A 27,161-nucleotide genomic window follows, 5' to 3' on the forward strand; every position below is an offset into this window, starting at 1 on the left:
AGGGCCCAGTTTGAAGGCCCCTGCCCTATACCGTTGCAGACAAGGGGCCGCCCAATCTCTTCTTGAAAGCCTCCAGTGATGGAGCGCCTGCAACTTCTGAAGGCAAGCCGCTCCACTGATTAATTGTCCTCCCTGTTAGCACCCTCCACTGTTTCCCCTTACCTGTTTATTTTTCCCCCTGAAGAAATTTAGATTTTTGTAGTCCATTGTGTCCATGTATCGGGAGTGTGTGAATTGCCACTGAAGGTAGATCTTGGATGAAAAAGACCCCATGTCTACTTTTCCTTGTCTTTTTTCTTCTTCTTCTTCTTCTGCAGATGTACGAGAGTATTTTCTTGGGCCTCCTCTCTTAGGACTTCCTTCTCCGGGATTAGCAGAGCCCTCTGCGTCTCCCTCGTTGCAGTTGTGTTCTTTGCCATTCTGCTGACTTTTTTCATGGGGTTTTCCTTCCATCAGCCTGTGGAAGCCGCTCCTGATGGCACCGGGACCGCTTGGACCTCAGTCCAGAAATTCCTGTGGCCATACACACGTCTTCTCCACCAAGGACCACCGCCTGTATAATTTAGCAGGATTCAGAAGGGATTTTTCTAGCGCAGGTTTTCTCAGTCTTGGCAGCTCTAAGGTGAGGGGACGTCAACTCCCAGAATTCCTCAGCCAGCATGGCTGGCTGGGGAATTCTGGGAGTTGACGTGCACCCACCGTAGAGCTGCCCAGGTTGAAAAAAACACCCCCTCTTATAGTGCCTGTTCAGCATGTAGTCTGAAATTGAATAATCTAGCAGACGGGTGAAACGATTTAGGTTGATGACATTTTAAATTTCTGAATGGAACCTTAATGCATCGTCTTAACATTTCTGTTCATAGTTTAAGGACCACATCTTTCAGTAACAAGATACGATTCCGCCTTTTCCAGGGCCAAGCGAGTCGATCTTCTGAATGATTGCAGCTCTTTTTATTTTTTAATTTCGTTGGTCTCTTCTCTCCTTCCCCTGCCCCCATCCCGCCCCCAAAATCTCACTAAAAGAGCTTATAGAAACAAGATATATATATATATATATATATATATATTTAAAAAAAATCAGGGCACGTGGTCTATCCATAAATAGCTTAAGGGATATTTATTTTATTTTTCTTTCTATTAAAAAAAGAGAGATGTCTGAAGTGTGATTTCTTCCACCTCTGGTCGACTGGCGTGTCTTTTGAACTCAATAAAAGTTTCTTAAGCAGCTTTTTGGCGTGTTTAGGAGTATGTCAGCACCCTGGTGGCAAGGAGCATTTGGTAGACGGCATCGATGAACAGGAAGTTGCTCTGTCTGACCCGGTCCATTGCCGTTTTGCTCCCAGCATCTTTCAGGAGATGATAGAGAGTGGAGTGGAACTCGGAGCCTTCCGCAATGTTCTTGGAGAAAGCGTCGCTGTCTTCGTCGATCGCCAGCTTCTGAGCTCTTTGGCCGTTGAACATGTAAAGAGCCCAGGCTTCTTCTTGGATCTGTTCTTCTTCGGTCAGATGTTCACAGGCCTGCAGATGGGCGGGAGGAAGGGAAAGAGTGGACAACTGACCAGATTCCGAAAGGGGTCCTGGCTGCTCTCCGAGCTTGGTTGTTTCCTTGCAGACGTTTCATTACCCAGCTAGGAAACGTCATCAGAGCTTAGCCCTCTCTTTTACGAGGGAAGGATTCCCTGGTGGCACAGTGGTCAGAATGCAGCATCGCAGGCTAGCTCACCGCTCGCTACCAGGGATTCGATTCCTTCGATCCGGACCAGCTCAAGGTGGACTCATCCTTCCATCCTTCCGAGGTGGGTAAAATGAGGACCCAGATTGTTGGGGGCAATTAAGCTGACTCTGCAAACCGCTTAGAGAGGGCTGTAAAGCACAGTGAAGCCGCATATGTCTAAGTGCTATTGCGAGGGAGGGAGGGAGGGAGGGAGGGAGGGAGGAAGGAAGGAGATAAAAAATGAGGGAGGGAGGGAAGAAGGGAGGGAGGAGATAAATGGAGGGAGGGAGGAAGGGAGGTAAATAAAAAAATGAGGGAGGAAGGGAGGAAGGAAATAAATGGGAGGGAGGGAGGAGATAAAAGGGGGAAGGGAGGAAGGAAGGAGAAAAAATGAGGGAGGGAGGGAGGGAGGGGGAGGAAGATAGAAAAGGGAGGGAGGGAGGAAGGAGATAAAAAATGAAGGGAGGGAGGAAGGAAGGAAATAAAAATGGGAGGAAGGAAGGAGAAAAAAATGAGGGAGGAGGATGGGAGGGAGGAAGGAGATAGAAATGAGGGAGGGAGGAAGAAAGGAAATAAATGGGAGGAAGGGAGGGAGGGAGGAGATAAATGAGGGAAGGTATGTCTAAGTGCTATTGGAAGGGAGGGAGGAAGGAAGGAAATAAATGGGAGGAAGGGAGGCAGGAAGGAGATAAATGGGGGAAGGTATGTCTAAGTGCTATTGGAAGGGAGGGAGGAAGGAAGGAAGGAAGGAAATAAAAAATGAGGGAGGGAGGGAAGAAGGGAGGGAGGAGATAAATGGGAAGGAGGAAGGAAAGATAAAAAAGGGAGGAAGGAGATAAAAAAAGAAGGGAGGAAGGAAGGAAATAAAAATAGGGCGGAAGGAAGGAAGGAGATAAAAAATGAGGGAGGAAGGAAGGAAATCAAAAATGAGAGGGAGGGAGGGAGGAGATAAAAAGGGGAGGGAGAAAGAAAGGAGTTAAAAAAGGAGGGAGGGAGGGAGGAAGGAAAATGAGACCCAGATTGTTGGGGGCAATAGGCTGACACCGTAAACTGCTCAGAGGCACTATGAAGCGGTACAGAAGTCTAAGTTGCAGGATCCAATCTGGATCGGTCACCAGGACCAGAGGTTTTTTTTTTTTTGGTCTTCTAAGCTTTCGGACCCGTGCTGAAGCCCTTCTTCAGGGCGCTTCCCTCTAGCCTTTATAAGTCTAGAAGGTGCTGTTGCTTCTAACGCTCATGATGTTACCTAGATGGGTAATGAAACGTCTGCAAGAAAACAGCCAAGCTCAGAGCGCACCAAGGATCCCTCATTTCCACCCTGAGCTACAAATACTATCCTTTTTAGTCGCTTCTGAAGGAACTGTTGGGCTTGTTCCAACCGTTTTTAAAATGGAAGAGTATAATGGGCAAAGCTGAATGTTTCCTGGCAAAATTGACAGTGGGACACACACAAACAGGCAGGGCCTTGTTTGCGTTGTCACAGCCACCAACACGTCCTCTTGGACTTGAGCACTTAGGATCCAAGGACTCTACTTGTCATCTAAACCACGGTTTGCAGAAATCCCTGGTTGCTTGACTGGCTTTATCGCTGGGTTTTTTTTTGGGGGGGGGGACTTTAGCGATGTGAATGATTGGCGCTATTTTGATTGGTTTTGACCTCCTGTATGCCACCCAAAGTCATCTCTGTTATGGAATTTGTTGTGCAGAGGTCTCCTTGTGCTACCAAAGAGTTGCACAGACAAGGAAGGGTACTGAGAGCAGCAAGAGTCACACAAGAGTACACTGAGTAAAAAAGTAAAAAAGTATTTTACTTTGAGGTGGTGTAAAAACAAAAATGCACAGTCAAAAATAAACAGTCCAAGTCATACACAATAGCAACAGTCCAAGGAGTAATCCAAACTACAAAGTCTTCTTACCGGTCCAGAGGTCAATACACAGTTCAGGTTTACAACAGTAGTAAACCAACAGCAGAGCAAAAACAGTAATAGTAGAGATCAGTGAATTCAGAGAGAGAAAGAAGCTACGTTCCTAGCTTCCTCTTATGGCCATGAGAACACTTACACACCCATTGGCCAATTAACAACTTAAAGACATAGCATTATGGTTAATATATTTTCAACCCAACATTGTAGGCTAACACCATATGCCTAACATTCTCCCCTTTGGGTAGAATAATATATAACTCTTACAATCTTATGCACATTCTTTCACAATTAGCATTGTGTTTCACAGCACTTTGTACCTTCGTAAAATGGTCTGCAATATTTACATCAGATGGACAATACTCTAACTGTATTAATTTATCTTTGACACATTGTCTGACATTTAAATAACGAAGATCAGTATGTTTAGATCTTGTTCTTACTGCAGCATTATTAGCCATCTTTATTGCAGCTTGATTGTCCTCATACACAATGAATGGATCATTTACATTTAAACCCATATCTAACAATAATTGTTTGTACACTAGCAGTTCTGTACATAACACTGATAGACATGAAAATTCAGCCTCCATTGTAGATAAGCTTATGTGTTTTTGTCTAATAGACTTCCATCCAATCAAAGAATCACCCAACATTATAGCCAACCCTGAGGTAGATTTACGAGTGTTTGAATCAGAGGCAAAACTCGCATCTGCATATGCAGTAAGGATTAACTCACGATTTGGCTCTAAATATAACGAGTAGTGAATAGTTTGCTTCAGATATCTTAATACTCGTTTAGCTGATTGCCAGTGTCTAACAGTTGGATTATTGTTGTACCTAGCTAATTGATTTACACAGTAAGAAATATCAGGTCTAGTCCAATTACTCAGATACATAAGACTTCCTATCAAAGATTGGTACATAGTCTTATCAAATACAGGACTCTCAACATTAGTGTCCTTAAAATCCATAGCCATCGGAGTTTTAGCTGGTTTACACATTTCCATGTTGTATCTCTTTAATAACTGAGATATTTTACTGGCTTGTGACATCTTAAAACCCCTATTTGTTTTCACAATATCTAACCCCAAATAGTGGCTAATTTCTCCAAGATTTCTAATTGTGAATTTATTTTGCAATCTTGAAATGATAGTTTGTGCTTCTAACTCAGTTTTTGTTATTATTGCAATATCATCTGTGAATAATAAGAGAAAAGATAATGCTCCGTTGTGTTCTCTTCTAAACAAACAAGGATCAGCATTACTGGCTACAAAACCTATTGCACTTAACTCATTTACTATACATTTGTTCCACTCATAGCCTGATTGTTTCAATCCATAGAGGCTTTTCTTTAATTCCCAACAATCATGGTCTCTATCATTGGTCAATCCTGGTGGTATTCTTAAATAAATAGTATGTTGCAATGGAGCATGTAGATATGCAGTTTCAACATCTACATGATTAACCATATATTGGTTTTTAGCCGCCCATACTAAAGCTGCTCTTAAAGTAGTTGCCCTTAGACTGGGTGCAAACACTTCGTCATAATCCTCAGTAGTTTGGGCAAAACCTTGTGCAACCAAACGTGCCTTATGGGTTATAGTTCCATCTACACCCTTCTTTATTTTATATATCCATTTACAACCTATAGCTTGCTCACCAGGTGGCAGTTTTGCTTTCACATAAACCTTAAGATCCTGCAAAGAATTCAACTCCCTGTTCATTGCAGCTTTCCATGATGCTTGTTCCTTTTCAGGATACATCCTGATCTCATCATAGTTAGATGGCTCTACACTAACTTGACATACTATACTAGCTTCATAGCGATCAGGTGGATGTCTGATACGCATTGAACGCCAAGGAATTACAGGGCTTTGAATGTCTGTCTCCTTTCCTTCCTCTGATTCATTTTTAATCTCCCCTATCTCCTCTTCATCTTTTATATTTACAGGAGATGCATTATCATTACTAGTTACGTTATCAGAGGAGTCCTCAAACACTAGAGGATCAGTATTAACAGTTACTTGCTCTAACCTATCCCAACCAACGTGCTCAAGGAATTTTGCACTCGCACTGTTATATACATTAGTTGTGCCTCGTTCCCAGAAACGATAGGATCTATGGTTAGCTTCATAACCTACGAAGTATAATTGCCTAGCCCTATGTTGGCCTTTACTCCTGAGTTGTGCAGGAATGTGGACCCAAGCTGGGGTGCCAAACGTGTGCAGGTAATCAAGGTTTGGTCTTCTACCATGCCATATTGTATATGGTATTTTACCAGTAGAAGTATTAACAACTATATTCAGAACATGGTTTGCACATTTTGCTGCCTCCCCCCACAGTCTATCTGTTAAGCCAGAATCTCTTAACATGGTTCTAATCATGGCTTGTAACGTTTGCCCACGTCTCTCAACAAAAGCATTATGTTGAGGCCTATAAGGGGCTGAACGTTTATGCTCAATGCCAGCTGATTGTAGCATATCAACAAAACACTTATTTGTAAATTCAGTACCATTATCAGTAATTATGCACTGTACCTTTCTCTTTGTTTTTCTCTCCACAAACCTCAGCCAGTTTGCAAATTGTTGGAAAGTGTCTGCCTTTGACTTAAGCAGATAACAAAATCCATAACGAGAGTAGTGGTCAAGGATACTTAAAATATAACATGACCCTCCTAAACTTTGTTTCATGGGTCCAATTAAATCAGCAAACACAACTTCCAAAGGTACAGTTGTTTTGAAGCCGTTTAACCTGTTTACAGGAGTTGCCTTACTCTTTTCCTGATTACAGGCATTGCAATTCAAATACTTACTACATGGCTTCAGTTTAATTCCCTCTACTAATTCCACTGTTTTACGTAGTGAGTTAAAGTTTACATGCCCTAACCGCCTATGCAATAAATGTATACATTCATCATGTGGCTTCTTGTTCTCACATATCGAGTTAGCTTTAACTGTACTAACCTGGTTACTTGTGAGAACGAATAAACCATTTTTCAAATTAGCAGTTACACAGGTTCCATTCCTCTCAATAGTGCATTGCTCCCCTCTGAATGTTACCACAAACCCAACCTTAACCAATTCCCTTACAGATAACAGGTTGAATCTTAGCTTAGGTATATATAACATAGGTAACTGTTCATTAATGCATGGACAATAGGAATTACCTTCACCAGAGGCCTTCATCCTCCAACCGTTTGCTAGTGAAACATATTGGTTGCTGTTTTTCATATTAACAAACCTCTTTTTCACTTTAATAATGCATTGTGAAGCCCCACTATCAACAACCCACAATTCATTATTTCTGGATGTTGATTCACCAGAAATAGCCAAACCAATGCCCTTCTTAGCCTTCCCACTGCTATTCACATTCTGTTTTTTACCCTTTCTACAGAATTTGGCTATATGCCCTATAGCCCCACAAGAATAACATTTCTTGACGTTGTAAGCAGTGGTGAATTGCTGCTTCTCTCGTGGCTGTGTCTCTCTCAGCTGGTCTCTGTCACGCCTCCTTCTGGACTCTTCCAGCAGTCTCCCAGTAATGTTAGTCAATGTCAGTTCCTCTCTGGTCAGGACTTCCAAAGAAGAAACATATCCATCATAACTCTCATCCAAAGATGACAGAATAATGTAGACCTGATGCAACTCTGAAAAAATCAGCTCCTTTTCATGAAGCTCTTGAAAAATTGCTTTCATGTAATTTAAATGGGTCAGCATATCTCCATTCTTCTGCAGACGAGCCCTAAACAGCTTACGTGTAAGGTGTATATGTGCACCCACACTGTCACGAACATAAAGCCTTCGCAAAATATCCCAACACCTAGCAGCAGACTCCTCACCACGAATATGGACAAGCTGCTGGTCATTCAGTGTTAGTCCAATAATGCAAAGAGCTTTCTCATTGCTTCGTTTAAAGTCGTCTAACTTCTTTGCATCCTCTTCGTCATCTGGATCCCAAGCAGTAGTATCTGGTGGGTTATTTACAACAGTCCATAGTCCTTCCTTGCGCAAAAGCAAGCAGCATTTTGTGGACCAGGAAACATAGTTTGTCCCATCCAACCGGGTTATCCAGGAGATGCCTGACAACAGTTCCTGTGCCATTTTACACCAAATACAAACTCAGCTAGGAATACTGTGTGTACTAACTCTCAGTACAGGCCTGGGCCCATAACCAGTGTTATGGAATTTGTTGTGCAGAGGTCTCCTTGTGCTACCAAAGAGTTGCACAGACAAGGAAGGGTACTGAGAGCAGCAAGAGTCACACAAGAGTACACTGAGTAAAAAAGTAAAAAAGTATTTTACTTTGAGGTGGTGTAAAAACAAAAATGCACAGTCAAAAATAAACAGTCCAAGTCATACACAATAGCAACAGTCCAAGGAGTAATCCAAACTACAAAGTCTTCTTACCGGTCCAGAGGTCAATACACAGTTCAGGTTTACAACAGTAGTAAACCAACAGCAGAGCAAAAAACAGTAACAGTAGAGATCAGTGAATTCAGAGAGAGAAAGAAGCTACGTTCCTAGCTTCCTCTTATGGCCATGAGAACACTTACACACCCATTGGCCAATTAACAACTTAAAGACATAGCATTATGGTTAATATATTTTCAACCCAACATTGTAGGCTAACACCATATGCCTAACAATCTCGATGAGGTGGACAGTCAAAAAACATTTAAATAATGACTGACCTGGTGGTCCATCCCTGCCCTAGTGGTTTCTCTCTTGCTGCCCATTTTTTAGAAGAGGAGGAAGAGATGGAGGTTGCAAGTCTTCCCTCTGATCTTGCTTGCTTGGGAGTGTGTGTGTGTGTGTGTGTGTGTGTGTGTGTATGTCTGTGTGTAGAAGACACGAAGAAGCGATGCCAGGGAGACTGCAGGGACAGAGTGGGGCCTTGGAGCCAGCTCTGCTTCTACTTAACAAGGAGACTAGGCAGGGCTTGTGGTATCACCACTTACACCTACCTTAAAGACCAGATTATCCTCTCCACTCTTCAGATTCCATTTGCTCCAGCCAAAGGCAAAAGAGGTTGCAACAAGAGACATTTGCTGATAAACCATGATTTCTGCCAACAGTGTCTGTAAAAAAGTAGATAAAAATATCCAAAGTCAATTGCGAAGGAAACTTGGCTTAGGAACAAGGCCCAAGCCTGATTTCTCTCTCTTGATGCTGATCTATATTATCTATCTATCTATCTATCTATCTATCTATCTATCTATCTATCTATCTATCTATCTATCTATCTATCTATATCATTTGTCTGTATCATCTATCTATCTATCTATCTATCTATCTATCTATCTATCATCTATATCATTTGTCTATATCATCCATTATCTATCTCTATCTCATCTATATCATTTGTCTATATCATCCATCTCTATCTATCTATCTATCCATCATCCCACCTCTATCCTCTCTATCATCATATGTTAATCATCTGTGATCTATTATCAATGTCATCTATCTATCATCTATCTACCTCTATCCTCTCTATCATCATATGTTAATCATCTGTGATCTATGGGTGTCAAACTCACAATGTCATGTGACGTGTCGCGACGTATCATGACTTTTTTGCCATTGCCAGCAATGGGGTCAGCACAGTTTCGCTATGATGCCGGCAGTTCGCTAACGGCCAGCAGTTTGACACCCCTGGTCTATATCATCTGTCTATCTATTTGGATGGATGGATGGATAGAGCTGAAGATGATGTATCTATCATCTAAAAATCATCTGATAGCTAGCTAGATAATGGTAGCGATAGATTAAAGAGATAGATGATAACTAGACAGACAGATGGACAGATAAAACTGCAAATGGTCTAATCATCATCTCTCTATATTGTGCAGAGTCCACAAGTCTTAGGTTTGCCAAGGTTGGACACTCCTGGTATAGGTGAAGGACTTTTAAGACTTGTGGACTTGGACACTTCCATGCTAGAGACTTCCAGGTTGGCTGAGGAATTCTGGGAGTTGAAGTCTACAAGTCTTAAGTTGCCAAGGTTGCACACTCCTGCACTAAACCATGGTAAAAGGTAAAGGTAAAGGTTCCCCCGCACATGCGTGCTAGTCGTTTCCAACTCTAGGGGCCGGTGCTCATCTCCGTTTCAAAGCCGAAGAGCCAGCGCTTGTCCAAGGACGTCTCCGTGGTCATGTGGCCAGCATGACTAGACGCCAAAGGCGCACGGAACGCTGTTACCTTCCCACCGTGGTGGTCCCTATTTTTCTACTTGCATTTTTTACGTGCTTTCGAACTGCTAGGTTGGCAGAAGCTGGGATGAGTAACAGGCGCTCACTCTGCTAAGCGGCACTCGGGATTCGACCTGCCAAACTGCCGATCTTCTGATCGACAAGCTCAGCGTCCTAACCCACTGAGCCACCGCGTCCCTTTGAGCGATAGACAACCATGGTAGACAACCCCAAATGACTGCATTCATACATTCTTACCCAAACAGAACACAAGAAATGAGGAAATGACAGAAAACCATTTCCCGGCTGCTTACTTTTTTGTTCACGCTGACATACTTTGAGGAGTATTCAGCGGGGAAGATGTTCATGCCGGCTCTCTTCAGGGTCATCAAGAGGGCCATGGGCGTCATCCATTTTTCTCTCAGCCCCATAAGCAGGTCAGAATCTTCGACGGTAGCCACAGAATAGATCATGCATTGATTTTCCTGCCTCAGAAAAACAGAAGAGCCGCTAAACAACTGTTTCATTCTTTCCTAAGCAGTGAGCAAATACTTCTCGACTTACAACCACAATTGAGCCCGAAAATGAGACGTTAAGTGAATTTTGCTCCATTTTACGACCTGCCTTGCCACCGTTGTTAAGCGAATCACTGCAGTTCTTAAGTTAGCAACACGGCGGCTAAGTGGAATCTGGCTTCCCCATGGACTTTGCTTGTCAAGAAGGCCCCCAAAAGGTGATCACGTGATCCCGGGACACTGTGACCGTCATAAATATGAATCAGTTGCCAATCTTCCGGATTGTGACGGGGATGCTGCAAGGGTTGTGAGTTTGGAAAACGGTCATCAGTCGGGGTTTTTTCCAGTGCTGTGGTAACTTTGAACGGTCACTAAATGAACTGTTGTAAGTCGAGGACTACCTGCACCCACACCGCAGCTCTGCCGGTTGTCTCCCACGTACCTTGATATGGATCTGGACCTCAGCAAAGGTGGTGAGGATGGTAAAAATAGCTCTGTCGGGGCCTACAGGCTGGAGCTCCCAAGCTTGATATGGCATATTGAGGTGAGCATCTTGAAGCAACGTGACGGTGAAGAAGCCGTTCATTCTAAAGGAGATCTCCTTCTCATTCATGCTGTAGACCACCTCTCCAATGTCATCGGTCCTCCAGTATTTATCTTGTACAGGGAAGAAAAGGAAAAAAGACTGCATTCATTCCACACAGCTCTTTAAATCTGTTAGGTAAAGGTAAAGGTTCCCCCGCACATGCGTGCTAGTCGTTTCCGACTCTAGGGGCTGGTGCTCATCTCCGTTTCAAAGCCGAAGAGCCAGCGCTTGTCCGAGGACGTCTCCGTGGTCATGTGGCCGGCATGACTAGACGCCAAAGGCGCACGGAACGCTGTTACCTTCCCACCGTACTGGTCCCTATTTTTCTACTTGCATTTTTACGTGCTTTCGAACCGCTAGGTTGGCAGAAGCTGGGACGAGTAACAGGCGCTCACTCTGCTATGCGGCACTCGGGATTTGACCCGCCAAACTGCCGACCTTCTGATCGACAAGCTCAGCGTCCTAACCCACTGAGCCACCGCATCCCTTTAACTCTGTTACAACTGCCCTATTCCGACGGACTTCATACTTAATCGTAACCCTGTCAATTTACGAAAACAATTTTTACGACATGCAAATACTGTGGGTTGATCTCACAGAAAGGGCTGGACAAGGGTCCCAAAATAGAGCTATTAAATAATCTCCATAAAAAGGAATGCTTAAAAAAAGAACAGAAGAGGATTTTTATTTTTATTTTTTTAAAAAAAGGTGGAGACTTAATATTCTGGAGACAAACGGAGGATGTTTTACATCCCTCCGGATGAAATGAATTCAACGTCTCAGGATGAAATGTTAAAAAAAGTTACAACAATGAACAAATGTAAAGTTAGAAGAGTAAAGTTTTGGTAACTCAGAATTTGCTCTTCTGTGGTTCTTCAAATCCAGTATGAACTTTGGGGAGAACTCAAGCAGGTTTGCTGCTCAAAGGAATTCTGAAACAGAGGTTGTTTTATGCTGCCATATCCTGATAGCTTTATTTCTTACAAATTTCTTTTTGCCAGCTGGTTTTTGATCTCAGAACTGCTTCAGGAGTCACGCTCAGAATAAAGCCACCCAAAAGAACTAAAGGACAATTACAGATTCGACTTACAACTGAGCCCACCATTTCTGTTGCTAACTGAGAAATTTGTTAAGTGAGTTTTGCCCCATGTTTACGGCCTTTCTTGCCACAGTTGTTAAGTGAATCACTGCAGTTGTTAAGTCAGTAACACAATTGTTAAGTGAATCTGGCTTCCTCATAAACTCTGCTTGTCAGAAGGTCACAAATGACCCCAGGACACAACAACCGTTATAAATGTAAGGCAGTTCCCAAGCATCTGAATTTTGATCACGTAACCATGGGGATGCTGCAACGGTCGTTAAGTGTGAAAAACGGTCATAAGTCACTTTTTCAGTGCCATTGTAACTCCGAACAGTCACTAAATGGACTGCTATACGTCGAGGACTGCCTGTAAAATATTTCTACCAGTTGTCTTCTCCAGATATCCATCACTAGCAGAGGAAAGTGGAAACTAAAATCTAGCTCATTCTTGCAGCCGTTGTTAGAAGTGTATCATACCTTGATTATCCCACCTTGCTATCAGCGGCTCTTCAAAATAAATCACGGAATCAGTAAGATGGATTGTGATCCCCACCGTCACGGCTGAGTTGTCTTCAGATTCCTCACATGTCGCAGTGTAGGGGTAAGTCTCTAATCCTGTATCCAAGATCTTCAAGCAAGGAATGAAGAAAATTTAGCTGTTTTACAGAAATAACTCAAGTCACATCTCTCCTTGAGTTGAAACCATATGATGAATGATTGAGGGAAACAGGTATGTCTAGTCCATGGGTAGGCAACCTTGGCTCTTTTATGACTCATGGACTTCAACTCCCAGAATCCCTGAGCCAGCCATGCTGAGGGGAAAGGGAGAGGTTTCCATGCTGGCCATGCTGGCTCAGGAATTCTGGGAGTTGAAGTCCACGAATCATAAAAGAGTCAAGGTTGCCTACCCCTGGATTAGGCCGAGGCCGCTTTATGACTCGTGGACTTCAACTCCCAGAATCCCTGAGCCAGCCATGCTGAGGGGAAAGGGAGAGGTTTCCATGCTGGCCATGCTGGCTCAGGAATTCTGGGAGCTGAAGTCCACGAGTCATAAAAGAGTCAAGGTTGCTTACGCCTGGTCTAGCCTAATGAAGAGAAGAATGAGGGATGATATGATAGCAGTCTTCCAATATTTGAGGAGCTGTCACGAAGAAGAGGGAGACAACCATGGATCACTAATGAGAGATCTAATCTAGAATTAAGGAGATTTTTTTTTTGACAATATGAACAATTAGTGGAACGGTTTATCTCCAGTAGTTGTGGGTGCTCCATCATTGGATGTTTTTGAGAAGAGGCTAGATGGCCATCTGTCCAGAATGCTATAGGGCAGGGGTCCCCAACCCCTGGTCCATGGACCAGTACCAGGGCGCAGCATGCCAGCAACCGGTCCACATAAACAAGCAAAGCCCCATCCATGGGATGCAGGCAGCACACAAAACCACGCACTCTCCAGTCCATGGAAAAACCTTTCTCCACAGAACCGGTCCCTGCTGCCCAAAAGGTTGGGGACCTCTGCTACAGGGTCTCCTACCATGGGCAGGGAGTTGGATGAGAAGACCTCCACGGTCCCTTCCAACTCTTATTATTCTATGTTCCAAGGTAGATCTCTGCCCAGCTCAGTTACACATCAAGTAATAATGTTCCTGTATTTTCTTTTAACCACAATGAAAAGATTATTCCAACCGTGCACAACCATTGTTTCTAACATGCTTCTGACCCCTGTTAACATTCACTATCGCAAATGTTCTTCTTTAAAGAATTTAATCCTAGTTAGCGGAAGACATTTTTTATCTATCTGGCTGCCTTCTTTATGCTGACCAACCACTTTACTTGCCTGCTAGTTGAATCATACCTACAGTTTTTATACTGCTGCCAATCAAAGCTATGTAAAAAAAATGGGGGAAAACCCACCATGCACCATTTATTTTTGCAAATGCCTATCCAAATGCATATCTATCCCTAAATTTTATAGATAATTCCCCCTACTTGTTTTTTTTATCTTTATAGTTAGAAAAGTGGGCATGCTTCCAAAGGACTGGATTGCAATTGCTTGCAAGACTTGTTTTCCAAGAAAGCTGATGCAAAGTGGTAAAAAAAAAGTCAAGATGGTGCTGGCAACTCTGGGATTGAAGCTCCATGATCTTTTCATAGAAAACACAAGTAAAAATGAGGCGGGGCTTTGATTGCTCTGTGGTGGACCTTTCTAGAGTAGAGAGACCAGGGAATCTGATTCCACAAACACACCGGTCTGCTTCCAGCAGCACCCTTAATGATCCCAGTTTGACAGAGCTTGCATGTTCCATGAGGTTTAATGAAATAGAAATATTGCTTGCTAAAGAATACACCATAGGAATACAGGGAGGGAGGGAGGGAGGGAGGGAGGGAGGGAGGGAGGGAGGGAGGGAGGGAGGAAGGAAGGAAGGAAGGAAGGAAGGAAGGAAGGAAGGAAGGAAGGAAGGAAGGAAGGAAGGAAGGAAGGAAGGGAGAAGGGAAGAGGAAGAAGGGAGGAGGGAGGTGGGAAGGAAGGAGGGAGGGAGGGAGGGAGAGGTGGAGGGAGGAAGGAGAAAGAAAGAGAAAAAGGAAGGAAGGAAGGAGAGGAGGAGGGAGGGAGAAAGAAAGAGAAAAAGGAAGGTAGGAAGGAAGGAAAGAAAGAAAGGAAAGAAAAAGAAAAAGAAAGGAAGGAAGGAAGGAAGGAAGGAAGGAAGGAAGGAAGGAAGGAAGGAAGGAAAAAGAAAGAAAGAAAGAAAAGAAAGAGAAAGGAAGGAAAGAGAAAGAAAGAAAAGAAAGAAAGAGAAAGAAAGAAAGAAAGAGAAACAAAGAAAGAAAAAGAAAGAAAAGGAAGGAAGGAAGGAAGGAAAAAGAAAGAAAGAAAGAAAGAAAGAAAGAAAGAAAGAAAGAAAGAAAGAAAGAAAGAAAGAAAGAAAGAAAGAAAGAAAGAAAGAAAGACCATTACTTCCACCATGGTCCATCCTTTGACTTGCTTGGCTTGAGGTGGGAGCTTCAGCAAATCACAGCAATAGACGCCTCCCACTGGCATGAACTGGTGTAAATCCACCGTGTAATCTTCGAGGATATCCAATTCACTGATATCAAAGAGCCGCAGGGCTGAAACGTGAGCTGGAAAAGGATACACAGGTGGGAGGTCTGTACCGTAGTTCTAAACTGCCGTCATTTTTCAGGTGAAAAGCAAGCCCCTCCCTTTACAGATCTGCTTGCCAAGGCCTGGCAACACAGAATGTAAAGTTAAAGCGTGCAGAGCGTACTCCGCTAAGTCATTGCTGGGGTGGTGCTCATCTCCATTTCAAGGGCCGTTGAGCCAGCGCTGTCTGAAGATCTTTCCGCGGTCATGTGGCCAGCACTTCCCCCCAAAGTGGTACCTATTTATCTACTTGCAGCTGCATGTTTTCAAACTGCTAGGCTGGCAGGAGCTTGTCAGGGTAGTAATGCACTCACTACAGAAGTACTAGAAAAATACTGCCAGGATTTAGGGAGGGGGATGTCTTTTCAGCTGCTTCTTCCAGCTCAGTGATTCAAGGCTAGCCAGTCTTTTCACCCTTCCCCTCAATTCCAGATTCCAACACAAAGAGGAAGTGGCACAGCAGTGGCCAGTCCAGCACAAGAGTGGGATACAAGCCCAAAATGCACCTGTTCCTCCCCACCCATCCTGGTTTGCTCTTCCCTCCACAACGCAGCTTGCGTTCCGCAGGCCCACAGGGACTCCCCATGAGCTCGGCACAGCTTTGGAAAGAAGGTGTAGGAGAAGGACAAGTAGAGCCTGGTGGGTGGGTTTAAGAGAGTAATCAGCCTAGAATCCTTAAGTTCCCACAGATGATCCAAATCCAGACCCTCTTGAATTCCGCTAATTCTTATCTAGCACCAATATAATGCTGAGCATTAGATGACTATATTGTTGTGTATATGTTTGAGCAATAAATCAGCTTGACTAGAACAAAGCATGGTCTTGATTCTTCAAACCTGACAGAAGGGCAGCGTTTCTCTTCAGGAAGTAGGGTGGCTAATTTAGTCACTGGCATTCTTGCTTAACAACCCCCCAGGATTTGCTTAATAAAGATAACCGGAATCACTGGAATTACTGTCATTAAGCGAGGCCATCATGTGATTTGTTTTTGCATCTCTATACCCTACAACCGTGGTGGTGAACCTATTGCACGCGTGCCACAGGTGGCCCGCAGAGCCCTCTCTGTGGGCACGTGCACCGTCGCCCCAGTCCTAGACCTTCAGCTGGATTTTATAAAACGTTTTTGCTTTAGGTCTGTGCTGACGCATGCAAAAAAAAAAGGTTCAATCAATTTCAACTTCTCGTGGGGAAAAATAAGATCTCGCAAAGTTGGAATTGAACTTTATTTTTAGAACTTTATTTTCAGCGGCGGAGGAAGTGACACGGAGCTGGAAAGAAGGTACCACGTGGGGTGCGGGGAGTGGCAGGAGCAGGGCGCTCTGCAAGGGTTGGGTCGGAGCGGTGGGAGGAGGGTGCTCTACAATGGTTGGGTTGGGGTGGCGGGAGAACGGCGCTCTGCGAGGGTTGGGTCGGAGCGGTTGGAGAAGCGTGCTCTGCGAGGGTTGCATCACCCCGATCGGTCGGAGCAGTGGGAGAAGGGTGCTCTACGATGGTTGGGTCAGGGTGGCGGGAGAACAGTGCTCTGCGAGGGTTGGGTCGGAGCGGTGGGAGAACGGCGCTCTGCAAGGGTTGGGTCAAGGTGGTGGGAGAACGACGCTCTGCAAGGGTTGGGTCAGAGCAGTGGGAGAATGGCGCTCTGCAAGGGTTGGGTTGGGGCAGCGGGAGAAGGACACTCTGCAAAGGTTGGGTCGGGGCAGCGGGAGAACAGCAGTCTGCGAGGGTTGGGTCGGAGCTGCATTGGGCGCAATACGCAAGGCGGCAAACAGCCGTGCCACGCCAAAACCGACCATTTGCCATCTCCATTTGCACTTGGTCTCTAAAAGGTTCACCATCACTGACCTACAATGAACGTCTCTGCATTTGCAAAGAGGCAGAGGTAGAAGACCTGGCTCACATCCTATTTGATTATTGCCTGTTTAAGAGGGTGAGAGACAGGTATCTTGGTCTACATACCAAACGAATGACCCATTGGGATCCCCATATCAAAACAACTTACCTTATGTGCAGCCACAATCTGAAAACAACATTTAACACTGTACAATACTTAAGCAAAACGGTTCAGTTGAGTCCTGCATATGTGGGACTGATTGGGGTAGATTGCAGGGGTGATGCCAAATATAATTTTATCATATTTTAAATGATTACATTCTATTCCAATTTCATTTCAGACTGCAATTTATACCAATTTCATTTTATTTCATTCGAATTCCATTTTAAATGGTATTTTATCCAATTCCATTTTAAGTTGCTTTCATCAAATTTTAGTTATAATTTGTTTCTGGAACTTTGCCCTTTGATATGGCCCAAGGACTAATCGATCCATCAATCACTATATATATAGTGATATACTGTATGTTAATTGTAAAGAGATGTCATTATTCAGAGACCGCATTACCTCTGGAGGTGGACCGAAGGACAAAGGAGCTTTTATTGTAAGGATCTTCTCTACTGCCAGAGCTGCTTCTTCTTCTTTCTGAAAAGCTGAAGACATCACTGAAGGTCTACAAGCAGGAGAAGACATCAGCCTGTGACAATGTTAGCCAGTTGAACGATATTTATAAATCACTTTTGGAGGCTGTGTAAAATGCTAGTCCTTTCCGACTCTAGGGGCCGGTGCTCATCACCGTTTCAAAGCCGAAGAGCCAGCGCTTGTCCGAGGACGTCTCCGTGGTCATGTGGCCGGCATGACTAGACGCCAAAGGCGCACAGAACGCTGTTACCTTCCTACCGTAGGGGTCCCTATTTTTCTACTTGCATTTTTACGTGCTTTCGAACTGCTAGGTTGGCAGAAGCTGGGACGAGTAACAGGCGCTCACTCTGTTACGCGGCACTCGGGATTCGACCTGCCAAACTGCCGACCTTCTGATCGACAAGCTCAGCGTCCTAACCCACTGAGCCACCGCGGGTGTGTACTCTCCTCTAATTAACAAAATATTAAAATTGCTTAAAACTGGCAAAATCAGTGGAAGACCCTGAGTTCAACCCTACTGTTCAAACCAATCATCTGTTTGCTTGTAAGCAAACAGAACCCAGCTCTTCTACTCGCTTATCCAGCAGTTCGGCAGTTCAAATCTCACTGGCTCAAGATTGACTCAGCTTTCCGAGGTCGGTAAAAATAAGATCCAGTTTGTGTAGGGACAATAGATGGACTCTGTAGACCAGGGCTTTTCAACCTTTTCACCCATTGTGCCACTTTTAGGATATGGCAACAGCCGAGTACCACCAGTCACCTAGCAAGGTGTCAAGGTGTTCATTGTTGTGAGCATTTCTGTTGAGGATTGGCAGCTGGGGTGGGGTGGGGTGGGTGTTTGTTTTTTATTCCCCCTGTCTGCTGAGTGGTTGCAGCAGGTTTTGGTCACATCACATGACCCCGGGACACTGTGACCGTCATAAATATGAATCAGTTGCCAAGCATCTGAATGTAAATCAGAAGACCCTGGAGATTCTGCAACATTCCAGCTGATCGGCACTTCTTCTGGGCTCAGCAGAAGTGCCAGGATTGGAGCCTGGCACTGATCCTGGCACTTCGACTGAGCCTTGACAGCCCAGAAGAAGCACTGATCCTGGCCCTTTTGCTGAGCCCTGGCCCTTTTGCTGAGCTCCAGCCGTCTCTCGCTCAGGCTTGTGCAGTTCAGCTCATTCCCCTCCCCCGCTACCACTTTTCTAGAATGGTTGCATACCACCTGCCAGGTGCCAGGTGGTACCCGTACGACTGGTTGAAAAGCCCTGCTGTAGACTGCTTAGACGTGATAGATGTCTGTTATTTACTATTGCTAAATTTCTCTTTTGCTTGACCAGCTTAGAAAGCGTGACAACTGACGGAGACTGCAAGTCCTCGTAATGTCCCTTCTCCTGCAATCTTCTGCTCTGTCTTACCATCGTTCTGGTTGAGGTTTCTGTTTTGATCTCAGACATGTTTTCACTTGGAACTACTTTGTCCTCGATGGGCTGAGGGACTTCCTCTGCGGACGGGAGGTCCAGCTTTGGGGGTTCTCTGGGGAACGTTTGAAAAGGCGACAAATGGTCATAGTGGGTGTGCAAGATGCGTACAGCCACGTCGCAGGTGGTCAGTGGCTTGGGAAGTTCAAATGCATTGCAGGGCTGCTTGTTCTCATCGTAAAATAATTGGCTCCGGAATCTGACAGAGAGAAATTGCAACCAAGGTTATACGGCTACGGGAGTCCTCACTTTACGTCCACGATTAAGCCCAAAATTTCTGGTGTTAGTTACGACATTTGTTGAGTGAATTTTACCCCATTTTCTTGCCCCGGCTCTTAAGTGAACCACTGCAGTTGATTAAGTTAGTCCAACCGGCTGTGTTAAGTGAATATGGCTTCCCTCTTGGCTTCGCTCATGAGAAAGTTGCAAAAGGGGATCACGTGACACCACCCCCACCACCCCGGGACACAGCCACGGTCATAAATGTGAATCAGTTGCCGAGCGTCTGAATTCTGATCTCGTGACCGCAGGGATGCGGCGAAGGTCATAACTGCAACATTGCAACAAGCACATTGAATGGACAAGCAAGCAGCAGCAAAATTGCCAATCACAATGATTGGTGATATTTCGGTTAACAACCATTGTGACTCAGATAATGACCAGATGGGGGAAAAAGGTCACAGTCATATTGTTGAGGCCAGGGATTTTGGCACTGATTCTGAAGGTGAAGAAGCGGCTCCAGCAGAACCTGTGAAATGGCAGCCTCGGGAGACACAAAGATAAGAGCCACCTGAGACTGATCAAACACAGGTGCCACAGCTGGAGCAGTCAGATGATGGTGCCATAAGGCCAGCCAGCCCTCACACCTGGTGAGTACAAGGCAAAACAGAGATGTTGTATGAGGCTCCTTGCCAAGCAAGGGACTAAATCTCTTGATTAAAGATGGCTGGCTGCAGCCTGATTTAAGAGACAGTCTTGACTCATGATCTTCATTGGAATTAACCATCTGAACTCCGGCTCTTGTGTGATGTTTTTTGGACCCTGCTTGTGGAATTGTGACCTCTGGATTGGCTGACAACCCTGATTTGGCTTTCAGAACCTTGGCCTGGATTTTGACTATTTCTGTACGTGCTCCTTTTAAAAGCAAACATTCAGGCAAGTTCTTTTAAGAGACTCTGCTTTGGTTTGGTTTGGCTTGCTTTCCTTGTCTGCTGTAATCTCCCTGATCTTGAGTAAACTGCTAATTGCCATAGCAACTATGTATGTGCATTAGACACCAGGAACTGGACACACGTGATTTTCGCTTAGTGAGCACGACACTTAGCAACAAGTTGCAGGTAAGTGAGGTCTACCTGCATGTCAGAACAGACTGCATCACTGACACATCCTTGAGTTATTTCCCAGTTGTGGCTCATCTCAATGGGATTATAACATGAAGCCTTGTTACTGTGTCTTTGATGGGTTAGCAGAGAACTGTATTTCTACCTTGCATTCTTCTTGAGATTGGCCCAAAGGCATAGCGTCATGTCCTTCTCTTTCATGACAAATTCCATATTTCCACTTTCGGATTCTCCATAACTACTGGCTTGCTGTGTAAAGAGCATTGGAAACAAAAAAAAATCAAAAAGTTGCACCAATCTGCCCAAGAAATTGTCTGAGATGGATAAAGTCTATCTCTAATTACGGTTGGAAAGATAACAAACCTGAAAGGGCATTTGATGATGCATGGTGGACTTGTGAAAAAGTGAAAAGACACTGGACACAAATACATACGGGGATGCAGAGACTTTTAAAAATTAATATGCAGATGAAACCAGATTTTTTTTTCTTACAAAAACCTATGGGCAGTCAATTAGAAAAGGCTTGTAGACAATTTGAGAGAACCAAATTAGAAATAAGGAGAAATTTCCTGACAGTGAAAACAATTAAGCAGCGGAACGACTTGCCTCCAGAAGTCCTGGGTGCTCCAAAACTGGAGGTTTCTAAGAAGAGATGGGACCACCCTTTGTCTGATATGGTATTGGGTCTTCTGCACGAGCAGCGGGCTAGATTAGAAGACCTCCAAGGTCCCTTCCAGGTCTGTTGTTGTTGCAATTAAAATTAAACTGAGGAAGGAGAACAGCAGCTAACCTGGGCAGAATGGGATGCACATCAATCCATGTAATCTGAGGATCAGAGAAAAACCACAGCCGGGGGAATGGACTCACCTTCAGCAGATGTTCTGTTGCTTGGTTGTATTTGTGGCGAAGCACATTCTGCAATTGCACAATTGTCTCCTGGTACTGAGCTACATCGTTGGAAGGAAGCTCTTCAAACGGGGTCTCCAACACATACATCTCTAACTTGGCAATAAGCTGGAAGACATCCCACTCCGTTAATAGATACGGGCATTCACAACACACAGCCATTGTGTATTGTGTATGATCTCCCTTTCTGCCCTGCACTTATCTTCCACTTACTCTTGCACAGGCAGTCCTCAGCTTACAATTTGTTTAGCGACGGTTCAAAGTTGCAACGGCACTGAGAAAAGCAACTTATGACTGTCTTCCTCACAACCCTTGTAGCATCCCCCTGGTCACATGATCAAAACTCAAGACACTTGGCCACTGGCATGTATTTACGACGGTTGCAGTGTCCCAGGGTTATTTGAGCATGTTTTGTGGCCTTCTGACAAGCAAAGTCAATGGGGGGAAGCCAGATTCACTTAACAACCGTGTTACTAACTTTACCTCCACACTGATTCACTTAACAACTGTGGCAAGAAAGGTAAAAAAAATGGGGCAAATCTCACTTAACAACTGTCTTGTTTTACAACAAATTTTGGGCTCAATTGAGGCCATAAGTCAAGGACTACCGTTATGTATTGTATTTTTACAGGGTTTTTATTTTTTTCTCTATAAACCACACCCAGAGTCACACTGAGAGCGAGTTGGACAGCATCTAAGCTAAAAAATAAAATAAAAAATAATAAAAAATAAAAAATAATAAAAAATAAAATAAAATAAAAAATGAAATAAAATGAAAATAAAATAAAATAAAATGATATAAAATGAAATAAAATAATAAAATGAAATAAAATAATAAAATAAAATAAAATAATAATAAAGTAATAATAAAATAAAATAATAAAATAAAATAAAAAATAAATGAAATGAAATGAAATAATTAATAATAATAAAAAATAAAATAAAATGGACAGGGGACAGATTGTACCTGCCCTCAGTGTGGAAGGTGCTACCACTCTCGAATTGGCCTTTACAGCCACACCAGATGCTGCTTTAGGACCCCTTTCCCAGCATGATACCATAGTCTCTTGAGACTGAAGGATGCCAATGATGAAAATAAAATAAAATAAATAAATAAAATAACATAAATAAAAATAACATAAAATAAAAAAATAAAATAAAATAAAAAAATAAATAAAATAAAATAAAAATAAAATAATAAAATAAAATAATAAAATGAAATAAAATAAAATAAAATAATAAAATGAAATAAAATAATAAAATGAAATAAAATAATAAAATAAAATAAAAATATAAAAATAAAATAAAATAAAATAAAAAAAAATAAAATAATAAAATAAAATAAAATAAAATAAAATAAAATAAAACAAAATAAAACAAAATAAAACAATAAAATAAAATAAAATAAAATAAAATAAAATAAAATAAAATAAAATAAAATAAAATAAAATAAAATAACAATCCTGCTCACCGTGAGAAGGCACATTTCCTATCTCTGGCTGGAGGAATGACCATTATGGGGTATCATGGGAGGGACTTACTTCCAGCACCTTGCTGCCTTTCTTGACCACCGTTGTAATATCATTCTGGGTCTCTTCCAGCCACAAAGTCATAAAAGTATTGATTTCCTGGGGTACTGTTGGGTCTGGGCTGCCGTCGCAACGGGTGTAATGTTCCCACTGGAGAAACAGCAAGACATGAATTTGTGAAGGTGGAAAGCAGAGAAGATCCGGAGGGATTTGAAACAGAGGCAGGTAAATAGATTCGCAGGACTGCTCACTTGTTTACAGATAGTCCTCGCTTAAAAACTACAGGGAGTCCTCCATCTACAACGGTTCAATTAGTGACCAAAGTTACAACGGCACTGAAAAAAAGTGATTTATGACCATTTTTCACACTTAAAACCATTGAAGCATCCCCAATTTTGGTCACGTGATCAAAATTCAGAAGCTCAGCAACCGGTTCATACTTATGACCAATGCACTGTCCCGGGGTCATGTGATCCCCTTTTGCGACCTTCTCACAAGCAAAGTCAATGGGGAAGCCAGATTCACTTAACAACTGGGTTACTAACTTAACAAATGCAGTGATTCACTTAACAACTGTCGTAAGAAAGCTCGTAAAATAGGGCAAAACTCACTTAACAAATAACAACATACATTTTGGGGCCTGTCCTCAGAGTTAATACTGTCACCACCACACACAACAGTGTGTAGTGTGTAGACTTACAACCAATATTCTAGGCCAGGGATCTTCAAACTTGGCCCTTTTATGACTTGTGGACTTCATCTCCCAGAATTCCTCAGCCAGCATGCCTGGCTGAGGAATTCTGAGAGTTGAAGTCTACAAGTCATAAAAGAGCCAAGTTTGAAGCCCCTGTTCTAGGCCATGGGTGGGGAACCTTGGCGCTTTTATGACTTGTGGACTTCAACTCCCAGAATTCCCAGCTGGGCATGCTGGCTCAGGAATTCTGGGAGTTGAAGTCCATAAGTCATAAACGAGCCAAGGTTCCCCACCCCTATTCTAGGCTAATTGTAATAGCAAATCGAGGACTATCTGTATAGTGAAAATCTTACAGCAATGTAGATTTGTTCATAAAAGACTTGTAGCCTTTAAAAATTACATGGTGAATCCCAATTTTCCCTCATAGGAAGCCAGACCCAAATATCCCAGGGCACGTGTACCTTAGCAAGGGCTCTACTTTTCAACTTCCATTGGCTTGCAAGGAAAAAACTCTCTTCTAACTCATAAAGTTCAGCTAACTCCTCACCCCGGCGTTCTTGATCCTGAATGGGACACAAGAAAGAGCTCTTTTATTTATTTTAAGCCACTGGACTCACCGCTTGTCCTTGAAGATCTCTCAGAAGCTGCAACTGATAAAAGATACAGCCTGGTGAGTATTTATGAACCCATCTTGCTTTATCCAAGATAAATGCACAGGTATAGTAGTATGCACAGGTGGTAGTAACTGCGCGAGGGACCTTGCAGTCCTAGCGGACAATCACTTAAATATGAGCCAGCAGTGTTCTGCGGTTGCCAAAAAAGCCAACACAGTGCTAGGCTGCATTAACAGAGGGACAGAAGATCATGTAAAGCAGGGGTGTCAAACTGCCGGTCCGCGGGCCAGATGTGTCATCCATAAGCCACACCCACCCCATTGCCAGCAATGGCAAAATAGTCCTGATACGTCTCGCGACATCACGTGACGTCGCAAGTTTGACATGTCTGATGTAAAGTGTTAATACTACTTCATAATGCCTTGGTAGGGCTACACGTGGAATACTGCATGCAATTTTGGTCACTAAATTATAAAAAAGATGTTAAGACTCTGAAAAGAGTGCAGAGAATAGCAACAAAGATGATTAGGTGCCTGGAAGCTAAAACATATGAAGAACAGTTGTAGGAATTGGGTGTGTTGGGTTTAATGAAAATAAGGACTAGGGGTGACATATTAGCAGTGTTCCAATTTCTAAGGAGCTGCCACAAAGAAGAGGGAGTCAATTTATTCTCCAAAGCGCCTGAAGGCAGGACAAGAAGGAATGGATGGAAACTAATCAAGGAGAGAAGCAACCTAGAACTAAGGAGAAACTTCCTGACAGTGAGAACAATTAATAAGTGGAACAGTTTGTCTCTAGAAGTTGTGGATGTTCCATGACTGGAGGCTTTTAAGAAGAGACTGGACAGCCATTTGTCTGAAATAATATAGGATTTCCTGCCTGAGCTGGGGGTTGGACTAGAAGACCTCCAGGGATCCTTCCAATTCTTTTATTCTCTTAGCCATGGAAGGGGAACTGGCTAACAGTGGACTTTGGGGTTCAGTTCAAGATGCTGGTTGTTAGCTATTAACTCTTTGTGATTCAGATCCAGATGTGATTAGTAAGACTCAGGTGGTCCTTTCTGTCACCAAACTAATCTGTTTCTAGCACAACTTGATTCTTGATAGCACTTCCATTTTGAAATGACTTCCTAAGCCAGGGTCTTCAAACTCGGCCCTTTTATGACTCATGGACTTCAAATCCCAGAATTCCTCAGCCAGCATGCCTGGCTGAAGAATTCTGGTAGTTGAAGTCCATAAGTCATAAAAGGGCCGAGTTTGAAGACCCCCGTACTAAGCTATTCAATAAACTCCACTTTGAATAAAATGGGTGGCCACCTGGGAAACCATACTTTGATCTCACAGTTGCCCTAACAAACTACACTTCTCCTCATTTGGGTGTTGCATAACTCCCCAACCGTATCTGCAGGGAGGATCAAGATGGCAGTCAGTGTTACAATCCAAAACCCAATCTTGTAAAAAATAAAAAAGGGGGGAGGGGGGAGTCGGGTTGGAATAAGTCCCCACCATCTTTCAATGGCAATCTCTACCATGAATTCACAAATGAAGGATATTCGAAAAAAGCAACAGCAATAGCTTCGTAGTGTTTTAATACACTTCATAAAACGCTTCATAGCGTTTTATAGCCCTCTCCGAGCGGTTTACAGAGTCAGCCAATTGCCCGCAACAATCTGGGCCCTCATTTTTACCGACCTCAGAAGGATGGAAGGCTGAGTCAACTTTGAGCTGGTCAGGATCGAACTCCTGACAATGGGGCAGAGTTAGCCTGCAATTCTGCATTCTAACCAGTACGCCACCAGGGCTCCTAGAAAAAGACGTTAGATATTCTCTGGAGTTTTTCTAATAATATGACGTCCATTCTATTTGGTTCTTCGCCTTTTTGACTGAATTTTGACTAGGACTTTGGAATGTACTTTGTTTTATTGACCCTAAGCCTCCTGCAGTTACGCCATGAGGTGGTACACCAGTGATTGCCCTAAAAATGGGGGGGGGAGTAATTCAAGGTGCTGGTAATAACCTTTAAAGCCCTACATGGCTTAGGCCCGGGGTACTTGCGAGACCACCTGCTGCCATTGTCAACCTCCCATCGCCCAGTTCGCTCCCACAGAGTCGGCCTCCTCAGGGTGCCGTCGGCCAGGCAATGTCAGCTGGCGACCCCCAGGGGGGAGAGCTTTCTCTGTGGGCGCGCCGACCCTCTGGAATGAACTGCCTCCGGAGCTGCGGACGGCCCCTGACCTTCGGTCCTTCCGCCATGACCTGAAGACTTGGTTGTTCCAACAAGCGGGCCTGGACTGACTACGGTTTTTTAATTAGGCTTTTTACTGGGTTAAATTGTCTTGTATTTATTTATTTATTTATTTATTTATTTATTTATTTATTTATTTAGATTTATATACCGCCCTTTCCCGAAGGACTCAGGGCGGTTTACAGGATATTTAAAAGAAAATCAATACAAAAGTTAAAACAAATTAAAAAAGATTAAATGAAACCCTGAGAGAAAATAAAAAATAAATAAAAAATAAAAATTGCATCTATTGTTTAATTCTTTTTTAAAAAAATTACTTTGTGTTTTTTAATTTTTATGGTTGTGAGCCGCCCTGAGTCCTCAGGGAGAAGGGCGGCATATAAATTTAATCAAATCAAATCAAATTTTCCGAAGAAGCCATGTGTTGTGGGAGGACGAACCCATAGGCCTGCGAAGATGCACAGGCATGCACACATACACATACATAAAACAGTCAACTTCAAGAAAAAAGCAATCCATGTGGACCAGACAAGGACAGCAAAAAGGCCGGATGTAGCTCAGGGGACATAAGATGCCCAGGTTTTCCCTTCAGGGGTAGGCAACCTCAGCATAGCTGACTCAGGAATTCTGGGAGTTGAGGTCCACGAGTCATAAAAGTGCCGAGGTTGCCTACCCCTACATAATATCCACAGCAAGGCCTGAGGGAGCTCACTTTGGCTTCGAGGCGTTCTGTCTTCTCTCTTTC

At 43.4% G+C, this 27,161-nt stretch overlaps 2 protein-coding genes across 2 annotated transcripts in view; one reads left to right on the forward strand and one right to left on the reverse strand.

Moving 5' to 3' along the window:
- The window catches only part of IRAG2 (inositol 1,4,5-triphosphate receptor associated 2), a gene marked incomplete at its 5' end in the record, with an annotated part of 65,057 nt that extends 63,830 nt beyond the window's left edge, over window positions 1-1,227 (forward strand). Inside the window, one exon of the mRNA XM_081330669.1 lies at window positions 318-1,227. Within this exon, the coding sequence (XP_081186795.1) occupies window positions 318-561 (244 nt within the window). The 3' untranslated portion in view covers window positions 562-1,227. The remainder of the gene's footprint in view (window positions 1-317) is intronic.
- Window positions 1,221-27,161, reverse strand: DNAI7 (dynein axonemal intermediate chain 7). The gene is made up of 13 exons (XM_081330994.1): window positions 27,129-27,161; window positions 24,020-24,121; window positions 22,877-23,014; window positions 21,297-21,443; window positions 20,575-20,678; window positions 19,027-19,288; window positions 17,546-17,651; window positions 14,965-15,128; window positions 12,489-12,639; window positions 10,787-11,001; window positions 10,144-10,314; window positions 8,603-8,716; window positions 1,221-1,518 (listed from the first exon to the last, which is right to left on the reverse strand). The coding sequence occupies exons 3-13, from the start codon at window positions 22,946-22,948 to the stop codon at window positions 1,240-1,242; spliced, it is 1,785 nt and encodes a 594-aa protein (XP_081187120.1). The 5' UTR covers window positions 22,949-23,014; window positions 24,020-24,121; window positions 27,129-27,161; the 3' UTR covers window positions 1,221-1,239.

The sequence above is a fragment of the Vipera berus genome (assembly GCF_964194415.1).
Source record: "Vipera berus genome assembly, chromosome: 6".
Taxonomy (NCBI): domain Eukaryota; kingdom Metazoa; phylum Chordata; class Lepidosauria; order Squamata; family Viperidae; genus Vipera; species Vipera berus.

Coding starts and splice junctions, on each gene's coding strand:
- DNAI7 (XM_081330994.1), bottom strand. CDS start 22,948: ATGACTTTGTGGCTGGAAGAGACCCAGAATGATATTACAACGGTGGTC. Junction 19,289..20,574: donor AATCTCAAGAAGAATGCAAG/GTAGAAATACAG, acceptor TCTCTCTGTCAG/ATTCCGGAGCCAATTATTTT. Junction 17,652..19,026: donor AAACCTCAACCAGAACGATG/GTAAGACAGAGC, acceptor TCCTGCTTGTAG/ACCTTCAGTGATGTCTTCAG.